Source organism: Sipha flava, unplaced genomic scaffold, assembly GCF_003268045.1.
Source record: "Sipha flava isolate LNK unplaced genomic scaffold, YSA_version1 88_pilon_pilon, whole genome shotgun sequence".
NCBI lineage: Eukaryota > Metazoa > Arthropoda > Insecta > Hemiptera > Aphididae > Sipha > Sipha flava.
Genome location: NW_020273630.1, coordinates 1,423,784 through 1,439,257, shown reverse-complemented (window position 1 = coordinate 1,439,257; position 15,474 = coordinate 1,423,784). Strand labels below are relative to the sequence as shown.

The following is a 15,474-nucleotide window of genomic DNA, read 5'->3' as shown; positions in this document are numbered from 1 at the left end:
CGTTATTCATTATTCGTTATTCGTTATTCCCTATAATCATATAAATAATAAATTTAAATCCAAAATAACGATGTATAGTAATAATATACTTATTATTTAGACTTAAATAATATATATAAAGGTAATACATATTAATATATATAATAATTGATAAAAATAAATTAATTATACTTTTATATTTAATATCATTATTTATTTAATATCATTCATGATTTTAACGAATAAATTTACTCTGAATAATTGTTTTATTAACTAATAAAACTATTCAGAATAATTTTATTCTTTATTCAGTACGCTACAGTTATTCAAAATAAAAAATTATTCTTTATTCATAAATAAATTAGTTATTCAGGCTTTTATTTTTTATTCATTATTTTGATTTGTTTTTGTCCAACTCTGCCATCAACGAAGTTTGATCAGATCTAGGACGATGTTATTGAATGGTATTGAGTATTAAAAAGGCTGAATAATATATCAGTTGATAAAATAGAATAAAAATTAATTTTTATGCAAATAGCAAATAGTTCTAAAATCAAAGCGTTGTAGTATATTAGTTTCTTTGAATGATTTAAAATTGTTTTTACAAACATAACATATTAAACAAGAAGAATAAATAAATGTTGATTTTATAATATTCAAAATAAATGATTATTGAATTAAATTGTATAAAATCATATAACATTAAGCAAAATAATATTTTGTGTAAAAATGTGTCATTATTTTTGTCATTCCATAAACTTAACAATGTTATTTATTAGTAATAATTAAATTTTGACAACATGGTAAAGTAATTTTTTTATATGGGTTATTTGAAGGTAATCACTTAAATCAAAATCCGAGTTTCAATTTAAAAATTATAGTATATTTTTGAAAATGTTATAAAATTATTTCGATTTACGAAGAGTCATTCTCAAAAAAAAAAAAAAAAAATGTATATATATATCATTCAAATAATAAACATAAAAGCTTAAATATACATATATATATATATATATTAAATTTATCATGACTATAACATGACTATAACTATAACAGTTATTCGTAGATTAATATCTGACAAAGTTAATTCAGAAAAAATGAAAATCATTACTGAGAATACATAATAAATAGATAAATACCTACATAATAAATGGATAAAATTTAGTTGAAATATTCAAAAATAAATGTATAGGTTGTTGTTCTGAATCATCATGGTTTCACTTAATCCGTATTTTTCTTATAAAAAGATTATGCCGAATTCCTTGATAGGTTTCATGAATTGTTACAGGTAACAAGAGACAAAACGTTCCTTTCGAAAAAAGTGAAAATTAGCGTACGGTAAAACGATAGAGAACAATAACGATGTATCACTGTTTTTGACGTTGATTTTTTATTTTGTATTATTTACGAGTAAATTTGAAGCATATACTTGTTTCTGTTGGATTGTATCGGGTGACAAAAAAAAATAAGCAGCGCTCGCATTTTTAGTACTAGAGAATGGTTTGATTGGCCACTTCAACGATGAAAAGCATTATTTTTCATAAAACACTAAGTCATGTCGACTTTCAATTATTATTTGTCGATTGTTATGGGACTGTTTATGAAGGAAGTCGAATTAGCCGCAGTTAATTCGGGTTTTATTTTAAAGTCAATACTTTATTTGTTTGTTTATTATTATATAAAAAAAAAAAAAAAAAAACTAATGTGAACAGCTCTGATAAGACTTGACTAATAACAGTTTGTAATAAATGATATATCCAATCGTGGATCTCTTGAACACAACATTTTTATAAGACCAGGTACCGCGATAACGTTTAGACCAGTGATCATAAGACTTGACTTTTGGGTGATTTTCAGTGAAAAATGCGTGGTACAGTTCGGTGGGACAATTGTTTGTCAAAATAATAATCATGATTGTTTAAATAACAAAAAAAAACGGTTTGGAAAGAAAATTAGGTTGGGAAAAAACAGCAATCAAATTTACTATAACGTCGATTGTTATGTACGTTTTGATATGAGATGGTTATAATGTAATACTTTCAAATGTTTTATAACTAAAACAATCACTTCGGATATATTCCACCAAGCGATTTAAAAATAAATTGGTCATTTCGGTTTTCCTATATTACCACCATAAATGTTATGATACAGATGTTTATCGGTTGTATAGTTATAAGTTTTTATATAAAGCTAAACGATTCCAATATTTAATAAACACATTCAATTCAAATTAAAAAAATAGTTTAGTAAATTGCATAATCATTGAAATATAACAAATTTAAAATGTTGTTAGTTAAATAACACATTTATTTCGTTCCGTAGAATTTTAAATCCGTAGGTTTTATTTTTATTTTTCTGAACCGAAACGGGGTATTAAACAAACTAAAAAGAATTTAAAACTTTTAATCCTTCTGCTATTTTAAAGTTGTGTATAAAATTTCAAAAATTTAATTAATTAAAAATAAATCTGTTTAAGATTGTTTTTACATTGAGTAACTTACTGTAGTTAATTAGTTTTTGAAGAAATGTTCTCATCCCGTTTTAAGACAAATATTTTATCAATCAACTCGAAATGTACAAAACTCCACTTATTTTTCAATATTTAAAGGGAAATACTGGATTATTATCAAGATAATGATATGTTGTATGACAATCGTTTCATTGTAATCGATTGCAGGAAAAGACGAAACACCGTGTCGACATAAAATGCACAAGTAAATAGAAATCTTTGAAATCATATGGCACAATTTATTTATAATTTTTTTATTTTATCGTTTTAAATTTGATTAATTATTTTAAACATATTGAAAATGATATTTGTTAATAGTAATTATATTTATAAACGAAAATCAGCTTTTAAATAATATATTATAATCTTAACTGACCCGGAGGTCTAATTTGGTGCACCTTATACGAAAGACTTCCATTTGAAGAGAACTTATATTTTCGATGCACTGTATTATATGTGCCGGTCAGTTCTAATGTACGGGAATTGTTCGAAACAAAATGGAGTTCCATTTGGTGTTCATTTTTGTTTATCATTTATATTTAATTTGTTGAAATGGCACAGTAAAACCAAAACAATAGTTTTAGCTTTAAGTACAACTTATACAATCCAACATTTTTACTAATCACAAGTAAAAATAATACTTTTATAGTACTTCAATACTCATTGATTCTATGCAAATAGTAGTTAAAAATATATATTTTATTGGTTTTCAATTGAAGTACGAGTATACTCCAACATAAATTGTTAAAAAGATATTTAAATTAGTATATATATTTAATCTGGTTAATGTGAACCTATTGACGATTGAAGATTAATTATTTTTTAATATTTTATATGTATTTGTATAATGATGATCGTATTCGATTGTTCTAAATGTTTATTATCATACTTTTTATTCGATACACGTGTGATAAGATATTATTTAAATCCAATGACTCACACACACACACACACACACACACACACACACACACAATAGTAAATAAAAATGATCCGATCAGTTAGTATATTAATCAAAAAAATTCATATCAATCGTTTTTATGTGTAAATAAATACTTTAATACAAGATAATAGTCGTTAGCAGTAAACACCAAAATATATTTTATACAACAGTAATCGGTCATTGTATATAATAATAATTATTTGAAAAATTTTCAATTATTATTTTACCTTGTCGCTAAGTCTCGGTGAACAAAATTGATGACTTCCAAGTATTTCATACCTGATGCTATTTGGGTGGCCATGTGTATGAGGCATCCGTAACTAGAAAAATGCATAACCCTTTTTGTTAGTCGAATAGGTATTTTATCAAACTCCACAAGACATTCGTTAAAACAACCTCAGAGTTTTTGCGTATGGTGGAATCGGCGTTGCGGTCAGGGCGATGTGCTCTTGAAGAAACTGATTGAGGTCGCCGTGCTGCATGAATTCGGTTATTAAGCAGAATGGTTCTTCCGAGAGACAACATCCAAGGACTTTAGTGATGTTTGGATCTCTGATTTTCCATAGCGATTCTACTTCGTCGTAAAAATCATGTCTAAAAAACGAAAAAGATGTCAAACGATGATTATTATAAACCTAATATAACGGAATCGATTCAGCATAAGCGAAGATAAAAAGAAATAAAATATAATCGTTCTAACGGTAATAATAAATGAATTAATAACAGAACATTTAAAAAAACTATTCCGCGAACAGTTAACATTTTTAACGTGCTGCAAAGAGAATGTAGAGACACAAATGTTCATCGTTATTAAAGCGATTTAAACACATTTGTGAGATGTCCCATGGTGTTCCTTTTGGTGACCGTATAATAGCAAATTTACAAGGCGTAATGGGTTCATGAACTTACACACACACACACACACACACACACATACACACGTACATACACACAAACACACACAAGAACCCACTGGGGTGGACCATAAATCGCGAGCGCCCTGCCGGGAAAAAGAATTGGTCAATTAGCTGACCGTATAAAATCGTTTTTACTTGGTAACTTCGGACACGCCTTTCCGCAACGACTTTACTGTGACCATTTTGCACGTCTTAACAGTTGGCGTCGAAGGTTGCAGAATCTCGTCGGGTAACGTTTTCATCTCGCACAAATGGACCTGCACGAACACGACAGAAAACATATTTTTAGCACATGAATAATGATAAGCGGTAATTTTTATGCTATGAACGTCGATGATCGCAGTTCATTATAGATCCTCGATGATAGTGTTTTTGGCACTCACCTCGCCGTAGTGTGTCTTGGTTAGCGTTTGGACGATCTCTAGATAATCCCTGGGGATCTCCGGCGGTAACTGACACAGGGTGTCGTCGGACCGAGTCAGTGGACACGTGGAAGCGTTACTGGCTCCTCCACCTCGGCTGCTGCTCGATCTGGAAGACGTGGGTGGTGGCGATCGAGGCGGCGGCGGAACGTTTATCTGCGGAAAATATGACAAAAGAATACCATTGCGTTACAAAGGGAAAAAAAACCGGAAAACATTTCAATTTTATTATTATTGTACAATAAAATATCGTCGAAACGTTTATTTTTATGGCAAACTGCTATTTTTATCCTCGGTGTTTTGTTTGTTCTGTTAAGATATGTATTTTTATATTATTTCACTTGGCCAAGAAGAAGGGAAGACCCTTTGAGTTTGTAAATATTGTAATTTGTAATACAGAGCAAAAATCCTGTTCCATTATTAATTTTTACTTTTTTTTTTTTCATAAAAGCATACCGTTCACCCACTCGAATAAACAAAATGCAACATTTTGAAAATCACTCGCATAGTTTATATGTGTGTACGTGTGTGTAAGTGTCGTTCTGTAATGTAACAAGAATCAGATTCAAGCCAAACGTGACTAAGATCAACTCATTCGTGATGCCATTTATTTTTAATCAGTTCATTCTAAAAATTAATTATTCAACAACAACAATTCATAAGCTGTTATTGGAAATTAATGATTCAACTACGTCTTCAAATTTATAGTTTCCTAAATATTAGCGTTTTGTTATAATTAAATTAAAAAATAAAACACGTACCATATCACAGAGTCATCATAGGATGAACTAAGTTTTATTTCGAAAAGAAATTATACAGAATTCATAAAATGACCAAAAACTAATAATAACTATTTAAATGTATGTCAATAGGTCAATGGAAATATTTCTATTGTAGTTGGACGACAATTAATATGTTTTATTTATTCTGAGGCAAGATGGAAGTGTATTTTTATATTTGAATGCCATAACTATTGCGATGGTTATTTGACCTAATATTTTGATTTATTTACCAGAAATTGCCAAAACAATGTTGAAATCGGTATGTTTTCATTCATCACTTATTTTTTATCACTTATTATTAAAACGTAATCCATGGAATTAAATCGCCAGTTTATAACGTCAATCTTTTTTTTATATAATTTCAAATGATCCGCAAAATAATAAGTACAAGACCAATTGCTTTTCGTACACATTGCAGAAAATAAAAATTAATACCTAGATTCCATTTAATCATTTTTTATCTTCCATTTCGCTTGGAATTTGTTTATGATAGTATAGGAAAACTAAATTATATTGTTAATTATTAGGGCTTGGAAGTTTTAGGAGCTAAAAAAGGCAAAATATGCACGAAAATGTTTTTAAATATGCATTAAAAATGTTAAATATACAAAAAATTTAAGTAAATAAATAAAACAATTATTCTAAATTCGGAAAAATTGTTATTATGTTATTCATAAATTAATAATATACACAACAACTATTTATAATTCAAAAAATAATTCAAAAATATTTTTAATTTAAATATGAAAAAAATTAATATTTTATAATGCCTGATAAATGATTGCATTGAACTTCTAATATTTTCTTTTAAATTTTAAATTTCAAAAGAGTGACGATTATTTGATAGAAGGATTAAGAAACAACGTTTTCAACATTAGGTTAAAGATTTAATCGTATATAGATTAAGAAACAAAAAAAATTTTTTTTACAAATTATTAAGTATGCATAATATACACAATTACGATAACTGAGGACGGCAGGAATACCAGGGAGATCATAAGCAGAATAAATCAGGCTAAATGTTTATTTCAGAGCAAGAAAAATATGTTTATATCTAGAAATATTGACATAAAAGTGAGGAAAAACTTACTTAAGGCTTATGTCTGAAGCGTAGCACTGTATGGAAGTGAGATATGGACCATAGGTAAAACAGAAGAAAAAAGACTTATCGTTCGAAATATGGTGTTACAGAAAACTACTTAGAATAACCTGGACAGAGCACATAACAAACGAAGAAGTTTATCGAAGAGCCGGATAAACAAGAAGTTTTCTGAAGACCTTAAAAACAAGAAGAGCCAAGTTAATTGGACACATTCTGCGTCAAAGCAGTCTACTTGGCAGGATAATAGAAGGTGCCATTGAAGGGATTAATAGCAGAGGACGACCGCCACTGGACTACAATAATTAAATAGTAAGAGATATGGACTGCTGATCTTGTTGTGAATTAAAAAGGAAAGCGGAGAAGCGTCAGGAGTGGAGAATTGCTGCCAACCAGCCCTTGGGCTGTTAACAAGAAGAAGAATATACACATGGGAATGAACAAAATATGCACTTTTTTCCTAAATTTCACTAAATATGAAAAATATGGATTTTTAATTTTCGATTTTTATATTCACCCTTGTATAGCTGGGATTTCTAACTTGGTCTGCAATAAATTGAGAGCATATAGAACAATATGTAACTTTTACAACTTCCGAGCCCTTGTAATCATCATATCTTGCGAACCAGTGGAAAAGTTAATAAACTTCTAAAAAGGTTTAAAGTCCTTCTATGCATTATGTAACATGATATAAATTATTTCCCAATAGAACACTTCGTAATTTTCATCAGTTAAAGATCGAATATTTTTTAATAAAATGAACAGAAAAATATGTACATAATTAGATAACTTAAATTCTGAACGAATATTACGAGTATGTTGTTGAATAAATGCATTGTTATAATATTTGTAGAAAAACAGTTATACATTGCCACTGATAAAACTAATATATTTTTGAGTTATTTCACATGGGTTATTTAATGTAGCGATACAAGTTCCATATTAAAATTGTTCGTCTTAGACAAACGTGTTAAGTTTTGAGCTGTTGCGGTGCTGAGTATTACAGGTTGCTGTTAGTAAGCTAAGTTCATTCCGAGATTCGCCTAATCGCGATGTGTAAGTGATCAACCACGGCATGTACGTTTTGAAGTTAATAATATTATTTTATTTCCCCCAGCTGATTACCATGTGTATTCGTGTTTTTCGAAACCATTTCTACCAATTCCTTTAATTTTTCTATATTAATTTTCTGATTCATCTGTCCTTATAAAACGGTTATCTCGTTTTACATTAATTATCTTGCCATCTTCTGAGTTTATATTTTTCGAAAACTTCTGTAGTCTTTTCTTTCATCGTATATGGTCGCAGAGCAGTTTTTAATCCGAATTTTTAAGCTATCTAATTCTTAATGATAATTCACGGATTTTAATATCATCTTTTAACTGCGTCTGTTTGATCGACTTACGACCAAGAGCAAGAAATATTAAATATTATATTTTTGGTTCTTGGAATTTTAAATGCTTGAATAACTGCGACTAGTGTACTACATTGTAATTTAAATTATTTTTATAATTTAGCCGAGAAGCTCATTCTCACTATGTTGCGGTATTTAATTACTTTCGTTATTATTATTTATTATAGTAAATAATTATTTCTTAATAATTTCCAAGAATGTAAATATATGACGAATAGTGTTATTTATGTACATTCACATAAAAAAGTACTATAGGTATCATATTATTTTACACTTTTCTAAGTATAAAATCATAACTTAATGATAATTATCAATGGGGCATCGAGTAAAGTATAATGGATAAATGTTACAAGAACGCTAATAATGTTTTGACTGTATTTATTGAAATTATTTTAAATATCCTAAGTTTACTATTAAAATGTCCCTGCAATTTATGAAAATAATTATTAAACTGAATCACCTATTTAAGTTTTTTTGTAAGGATAGCTAAAATGATACTGCGTTTGAAACGTTAAATATAGAATAAAAAAAAAAAAAACCAAATCATTATACTTTTAAGCATTAAGATGCAAATATAATGTAAAATAATTAGGAGCACAACAAATCAAATATATTGGAATTAAATTGTTTTTATTTCACATTGTATTTTTAAGAATGATCGGTCTTTCATGAACCTAATATAATTATTGAATACAACTCATATAAAACTCAAAACGGCTGATCAAATTTAGGTTACATATAATTACATTTTGTTGTATCATAACGTAAAAATCAAATTTCCTAGGTACATGAGTTATTGTTATGTTATAGGACTGATTTACAGAAATTAAAATCGATATTGTGAGTATTTTTTGATTAAGGTTTCCATATAGGTGGATCTATGACTATTTATATTATTTTTTTTGGAAAGGCTTTTTCCTAAATAACTGTGACTGAATAAAAAAAAAAAAAAAAAACTCGCCTAATAAGTTGTAAAACGCAATTATTAAATAAGCCATTATTAAATAAATGTTAAGTTTGTATCACTAATACAGTATTGAATATTTGTATTTGTATTTGTATTAAATAATTGAGATATTATCATTTATGCCATTTAGTATTGGCTTTAGTAATGGAGAGAGACTCGAAGAAGAATGAGAGCAGGAAAAAAATTTAAAAGGAAGGGAGTTTGAAGGTTTTTTCCTCATTTTAGATTAAGTTAGTGGCATTAACAAGATTTTTGTTTTTTCCTGACTTTACAGAGGACTTAACACTCTTCTACGTTTGTTTTTGGGTTTAAAAGTTCTCGCCTCGTACAGATATTTGCTATTAGACATCTTCACCATATAGGATGATCTACATTATCGTATTGGAACTATCTGTATTTCAATTATTTAAAAATGAATTCACTGTAATACTCAAGTTTTATACCTAATTTAAATCAAATAAATTATCAATGAGTTAACGTTAATTTCAACGGTTTTATTATAAAATTCAACTTGTACTGGGTGTATATAAATATGATTCAATAGTTATGTGTCTACCAAATCTACCACATGTTAAAACGGTTTCAAGTTAATACACCACTATGCGATAATTAAACTTTTGACCTAATTCCCGATTGTTATTTTATTAGACTGCTGTCACGACTTTAAATAGTCAACAGAAACTATGTCACTTACTCTTTTCAAATTGAGGCCATTTTATTTATTTATGATATTGAGTTGGTGCATCAGTGTTTTTATGAATCAATTTATTTGTCGAAAAGTCTTTTTAAATTATAAATATTTTTTATCGGATAACAAGGTTTATTGTTTATACGTAGAGTAAGCAAGTTTTAAACATGACAGTAAATTCATTGATTGTAATAGTTATTCTATATACGTTATATATAAAGCTGAATATTCATTGATTCATATATTTCAAGTACAAAGGTTTACCAATTGACTTTTATAACACCGTTAAATTATACTGAATATAATTTTTACGTTATTAAAGTGTATTAATTAAACAATAGCAGCTTTAAGGGGTAAGGGGATCATACCCTCCCTCAAAAAAAGAGAATAGGTATTCGTTACTACTATGTATACAATTAATACTACTAAACAATTGCACAATATTACTGTACAATTTAATTTAATATTATAATATTATGGTTTTATTATTATTTATTATAGTTTAAAATATTATATTATTATTAGTATACTGGATATCATTTAATTGTATTTTAATGTTATCTCAATGTATAGTTTCGTTTCTGTAGTTTGCCGACTGTAGTAGTGGCTGCATTTAATTCCTACTGCGTCCGTCGCACGCAATATTATTGGTTTTGTTTATGTAGTTGACTGCATGCAGTCAACTAAAAATGTACTAACTTTCAACCATGGATGACGATACTAGGATTGTCTCGTACATATTCTTGAGAAAGAAGAGATGAATAAATCGTAAATATATTGTTCGCAAAGAAAAATGAAAAATGAAAAGAAAAAGTGCAGAATATATTCACAGCTAGGCGTAATGAAGGGACGTTTGAAAATTTAATTGTGAATCACTACATAGAAAATGAATGCAAATTTCAAAACTATTTTAAATTGAACAAAATTCAATTTGATTTTGTTTTACCTACCATCACAAAACATATTTTTAAAACTCTAACAAATACGATGAAGTTACCAATAACACCAAAAGAAAATTATACAGTCACTCTAACGTATTTATTTGAATATTAATAAGTCAAAATCTAAATGGGTAGATTGTGGTGATTAATTAATGTTTGTTGATATTTTTTTGTACTATTACACAAGGTTTTTTCAATAAAAATTATACTAAACATACTATTATTTTTTAATATAATGTCCTAAAAATCTTTATTATTATAGTAACATTAAATAATAAGATTAATATGGTTATTTATGGTACTGGTTTTGAAGCATTTAAACTTATTTTGTTATTACAAATAAAAATATCTATCATAAAATAAAAATTAAAAAAAAATGGTGTGATTTTTATGCACCTCCTCCCCAAAAATTATAATTTTAGAGTCACTACCGTCATTGAATATAATAATAACAATAATAATAATAATTCTTTATTACGGAATAAAATTCCAATTACAAATATTTTAACATAATATAGTGAGTGTAAAGTTGTAAGTATGAATACATTTCAAAACAAAACAATTTAAAAATATATATATAATTTATAGAAAAATATAATATAACATATTTAGGTAAGTATTTAGTTAAGATATAAATAATAATAATTAGTAATGACAAATAAAGAATGGATAAGTAATTGTATTTGATGGGTTTGATCATGGTTATTATTTTATATTATAAGGAAATAATGAACAAAGACAAATTAAAAAAAAAAATAAAAAAAAAAAAGGAAATAATGAAAAGTAAAATAAATATCAATATATAATATATACTTTAATATATAAATATTTATCAGTGATTTGTGTCTAAGCGATTTCAATAGTAAAATTATTTTAAAATAACATTATTCATTGTTGATATAATTTTATATTTTCAAAATTGTTTAAATTAGAGTATAGAGAACAATTAAAGTTTATGAGATAATTTACGAGTTTTCGTCAATATGGCGCCGCTTGGAAAATTAACAAACGTTTGAGCATTTGGCGTAAAAATAAAATTAAAAAAAAGGAGTTTAAAATGATAATTTTTTTGAAAATATTTTCTCGATGATGATCCTTATCATTATATTTTTTTGTGGAACACTCGTCAAAGATCCACTGTAAAATATATCCAGAAAGCTGTTTTAAAATATGCATTCATGTCTGTAACAGTGAACAAGAGAAAAAGAGCATTGGAGATGTAATTTTTTTATTTTAATTATTATTCATGATCGGTCATTCAGAACAGACATACGAAAACGAAGCTTAGATCGGAATAATATACGTACATCTGAATATAACATTACACGAGTAGAAGGATAGAAGGTGCATATTGTACGTAAGACACGAAATATTATTTATAAAACAATTTCCGCTTAAATAAAAATATTAGCATGATTGAAATCATATCCAGTATTGGTCATATGAGAAATAAATGATAAGCGATGGCCTACAACAGTTTTGAGTTGTTTTCTGTACCTAATGCTCGAGCAAAGAACAGCTACGTATATTTAAAGCCCACGGTGTTTAATAAAATAAAAGATGGAAAATAATTATATCGATTGCTGTAATTGTAAATATTGCGATTTTTCTCCGAGAGGGTACATACCGAAGTATATGTTGGTTTATGTGGTTTACACACACAGAAGCAAATTTGAAAACTAATTTACCTAATGGAAAATACGAACCACCAGTCATGTTTGAATAATATTACAAGTCTACGATTCCATACATAGGTAGTAGGTATAGACGGAAATATTGCGTTGCATTACTGTCACTAGTGAAAGCACGGAAACCACCAAAATATCGAAAAAAATAAATATAATTCTGCGTTTATTGTACTAAGATAATTTACAGTAAAATTACAATATAATACCTCGAATTTAAACTTAACAATGTTGCAATCATAAGATTTCACCATTTTCTTGAAGACATCGTAGTAAGTCGCAACACCTATGGTTAAAAGCAATACGCGGTATATGGTGTCAGTGCTAAGCATTTTTAATCCGAGAAGGTAATGCAGATATAACAAGTTGTATTAAACTCAAAGCCGCAAATTCTTGATTTTGTAAAAATTGTTAGAATATAAGTCGATTATTCTTATTAAAACACTATTTTTTTTAAATGTTGATATTATTTTGTTATTAGTTTAACTGTAAAGTGTAAACAAGATATTTAAAGATTTTTTAAAAAACCAAGAAGAAAGGTATATTTTCCAATAAATGTTTGTAGTTACTGTTTTTAACATTGATAGCTAGAGCAGTAATGAAGCAGTACGATATATTATGTCACACCAACATATCATATTTTGGTGTTAAAATTATACATATTTTTTTTAATTATAAGTTGTTTTTTGATTTTTGTGTTTAAAACATTGACTATTTTTCGCATTTTTTTTATTGAAAATAAATCTATGTTAGATAGTTGTGTGTTTGATGTATTGATTATTCGATTCGCTAGGAAAAAGATAGCTGAAAGCTAAGACTTTATCGCCGATATCTGGATATTTAAAGTTTTTATAAAATATAAAATCAAAAATATATGTTATAACGTATAAGTAATAAAAATAAAACTAAAAGTTAAAATAAATACTGCGATTGAAAATAATAAAATTTAATTTTATCACCCTTCATCATTCATTTCATGGCGTAAATCATGGAGTTAAAAAATGGACGTTAAAAAATCGTCCTGTGTAAATAATTTACTGGGATCGCATGATTGATAATTGTTTGGAACTCGACAAGGCGATGGATGGACGGATCCGAGATCGGTGTTCACTCATCGATCTCCATATCTCCGGCGAAAAGGACGGATGACTACAGTATGTTCGACGAGGGTAAGCGCTTTTTAGGGTGTCGAGTGTACAACGATAACCCGGAGGCAGTGGATGTGTTTGCGTTAATCGCTTCAATTCGATTATTCGAATTATCCTATACAACATTGACAACGCGTCGTGTTGCGAGTGGGCCATATTAGATTACACGGAGCCATTAAATCCCCTCACGCTCCCTTCGATACTGTCCCATGGTAATATTCCGATCCATACGTTAAACGCGTGCACACACACACATTAATGCGTGCCAAATAATTATAAGGTGTCACACGGATAAAGTGTTCGGACTCGAGCTGCGTACGAGGGAAATACTATATAAATTTATACAACTCACGACCCGAAAAACGACCGACGCTTCGTCTTGCACAACGTGCATGTCCATAAATACATATAGTACACCACACGCTATCGTACCGCCGACAGTTAATAGGAAAATATCGTCCTGCGTACAATGGCGGCTTAGTCGGAATAACGATTGATATTCGTCGAAATTGCGTTTACACGCATCGTCGTTCGACGTACTGTACGATAGAGTTTTGGTCGATATATGGTGGTCCTGGTACAATCGCGAGCGGACCTTCATAAAACGTAAATCTTTTGTTCCGTTTTAAAGCATCTGATGGCATCCCCTTTCCTACACATACTTGCGTATAAGACTATAAATTTTACCGGGAGTAAAGCAATTGCCCTATTTGTGTTAAGTCACATATTCACGTGCACGCAGTATTTAATTATCTCATTGGATATAGATACTCGTATGACATTTTCCGTATGAATATATATATATATATATTGTTGTACTTGTTGTTGTAAGCGAAACTAGTGGCTTATTGTTTGTAGTACGTGTGAGTAAACGCAAACACATTTTTACTCCATTTGTTAATGCTACTCTTTTTCTACTCCTACAAGTTTAATCCGAAATAAGTTTGATAGTTTCCCATTCGTGACTGGTGTAAAATTATATAAACTAAGTGTATTCAGTTATTAGTATTAAAATGTTTGTACAACATTTTCAACGATGGTATCTCGATTTTAAAGAGATAATAGTAAAACGAACAAAATATTTTATTTTGTCATTTGCATATTTGTATATTAAACATTAGTTATACAATATTTGTATTTATAAATCATTTGCAAGCTAATATCAAATATATTTATAATTTCTGACGTAGTATGTTACGTACGATTAAACATTTTTCGTCGAGACTGATTTTAATAAATAATTACTATCGATATTACAGCTCATAGTAAGATTTTAAAAATATAATTCTAACTTGGGATCAAATTTAATTTGGAATAAAATCAAGTTCCTAAAAACTATAAATAGCAGCAAAATATAAAATGCATTTGTTTTAAACAGGAGCCTCATTATATGAGGTCCCACGGCACATAACTCTATAATGTTATGTGTTCCGTTAAACCCGGCCTTAGGGACGCATGTTATTTGTTAACGAGTTTTATATAGCATGTCACTATTTATTATTTTATATTTTATTATACGAACGTCGTTCGGGTCCACCCCATATGGACAATTGAATATTTTCGGTTGATACATTTTAGTAAGTCATTTATTTAATATGACTACAACAATAAATGCTTGTGTGAACGTTGTCCAAACTTGTATAATAATAAATAACAGCAATAATAACATAGATTTAAAAATAAAATAAAAACAAATGGGTTCGAAAGAAATCTATCATTTGCTTTATCAAAGAGAAAAATTGCTCAATAGTCACTGATCCTTTGTATGTTTTTGATATAATTGTTACATTTTAATAAACTATCATAGTTTTATATGCAATCAAAAAATATTACCATTGAAATTTTACTTTATATATACAGAGTGTTTCTGAAATGGTCCAAATCGGTTGACGACCGACGGAGTGCAGTGATTCAAAAAAAATTAGTCGATATTGTTTACCGACTAATTGTTTACCGTATGAATTGAATCGCCAGGTAAAA

General features: G+C 28.2%; 1 protein-coding gene across 1 annotated transcript in view; it reads right to left on the bottom strand.

Annotated features, from left to right (window-relative positions):
• LOC112693509 (discoidin domain-containing receptor 2) overlaps positions 1 to 15,474 on the bottom strand; it is a 347,933-nt gene that overhangs the window by 13,302 nt on the left and 319,157 nt on the right. Inside the window, exons 13-16 of the mRNA XM_025568621.1 lie at positions 4,732 to 4,926; positions 4,484 to 4,605; positions 3,828 to 4,025; positions 3,659 to 3,751 (exon numbers count right to left, since the gene is read on the bottom strand). Coding sequence (XP_025424406.1) covers positions 3,659 to 3,751; positions 3,828 to 4,025; positions 4,484 to 4,605; positions 4,732 to 4,926 — 608 coding nt within the window. The remainder of the gene's footprint in view (positions 1 to 3,658; positions 3,752 to 3,827; positions 4,026 to 4,483; positions 4,606 to 4,731; positions 4,927 to 15,474) is intronic.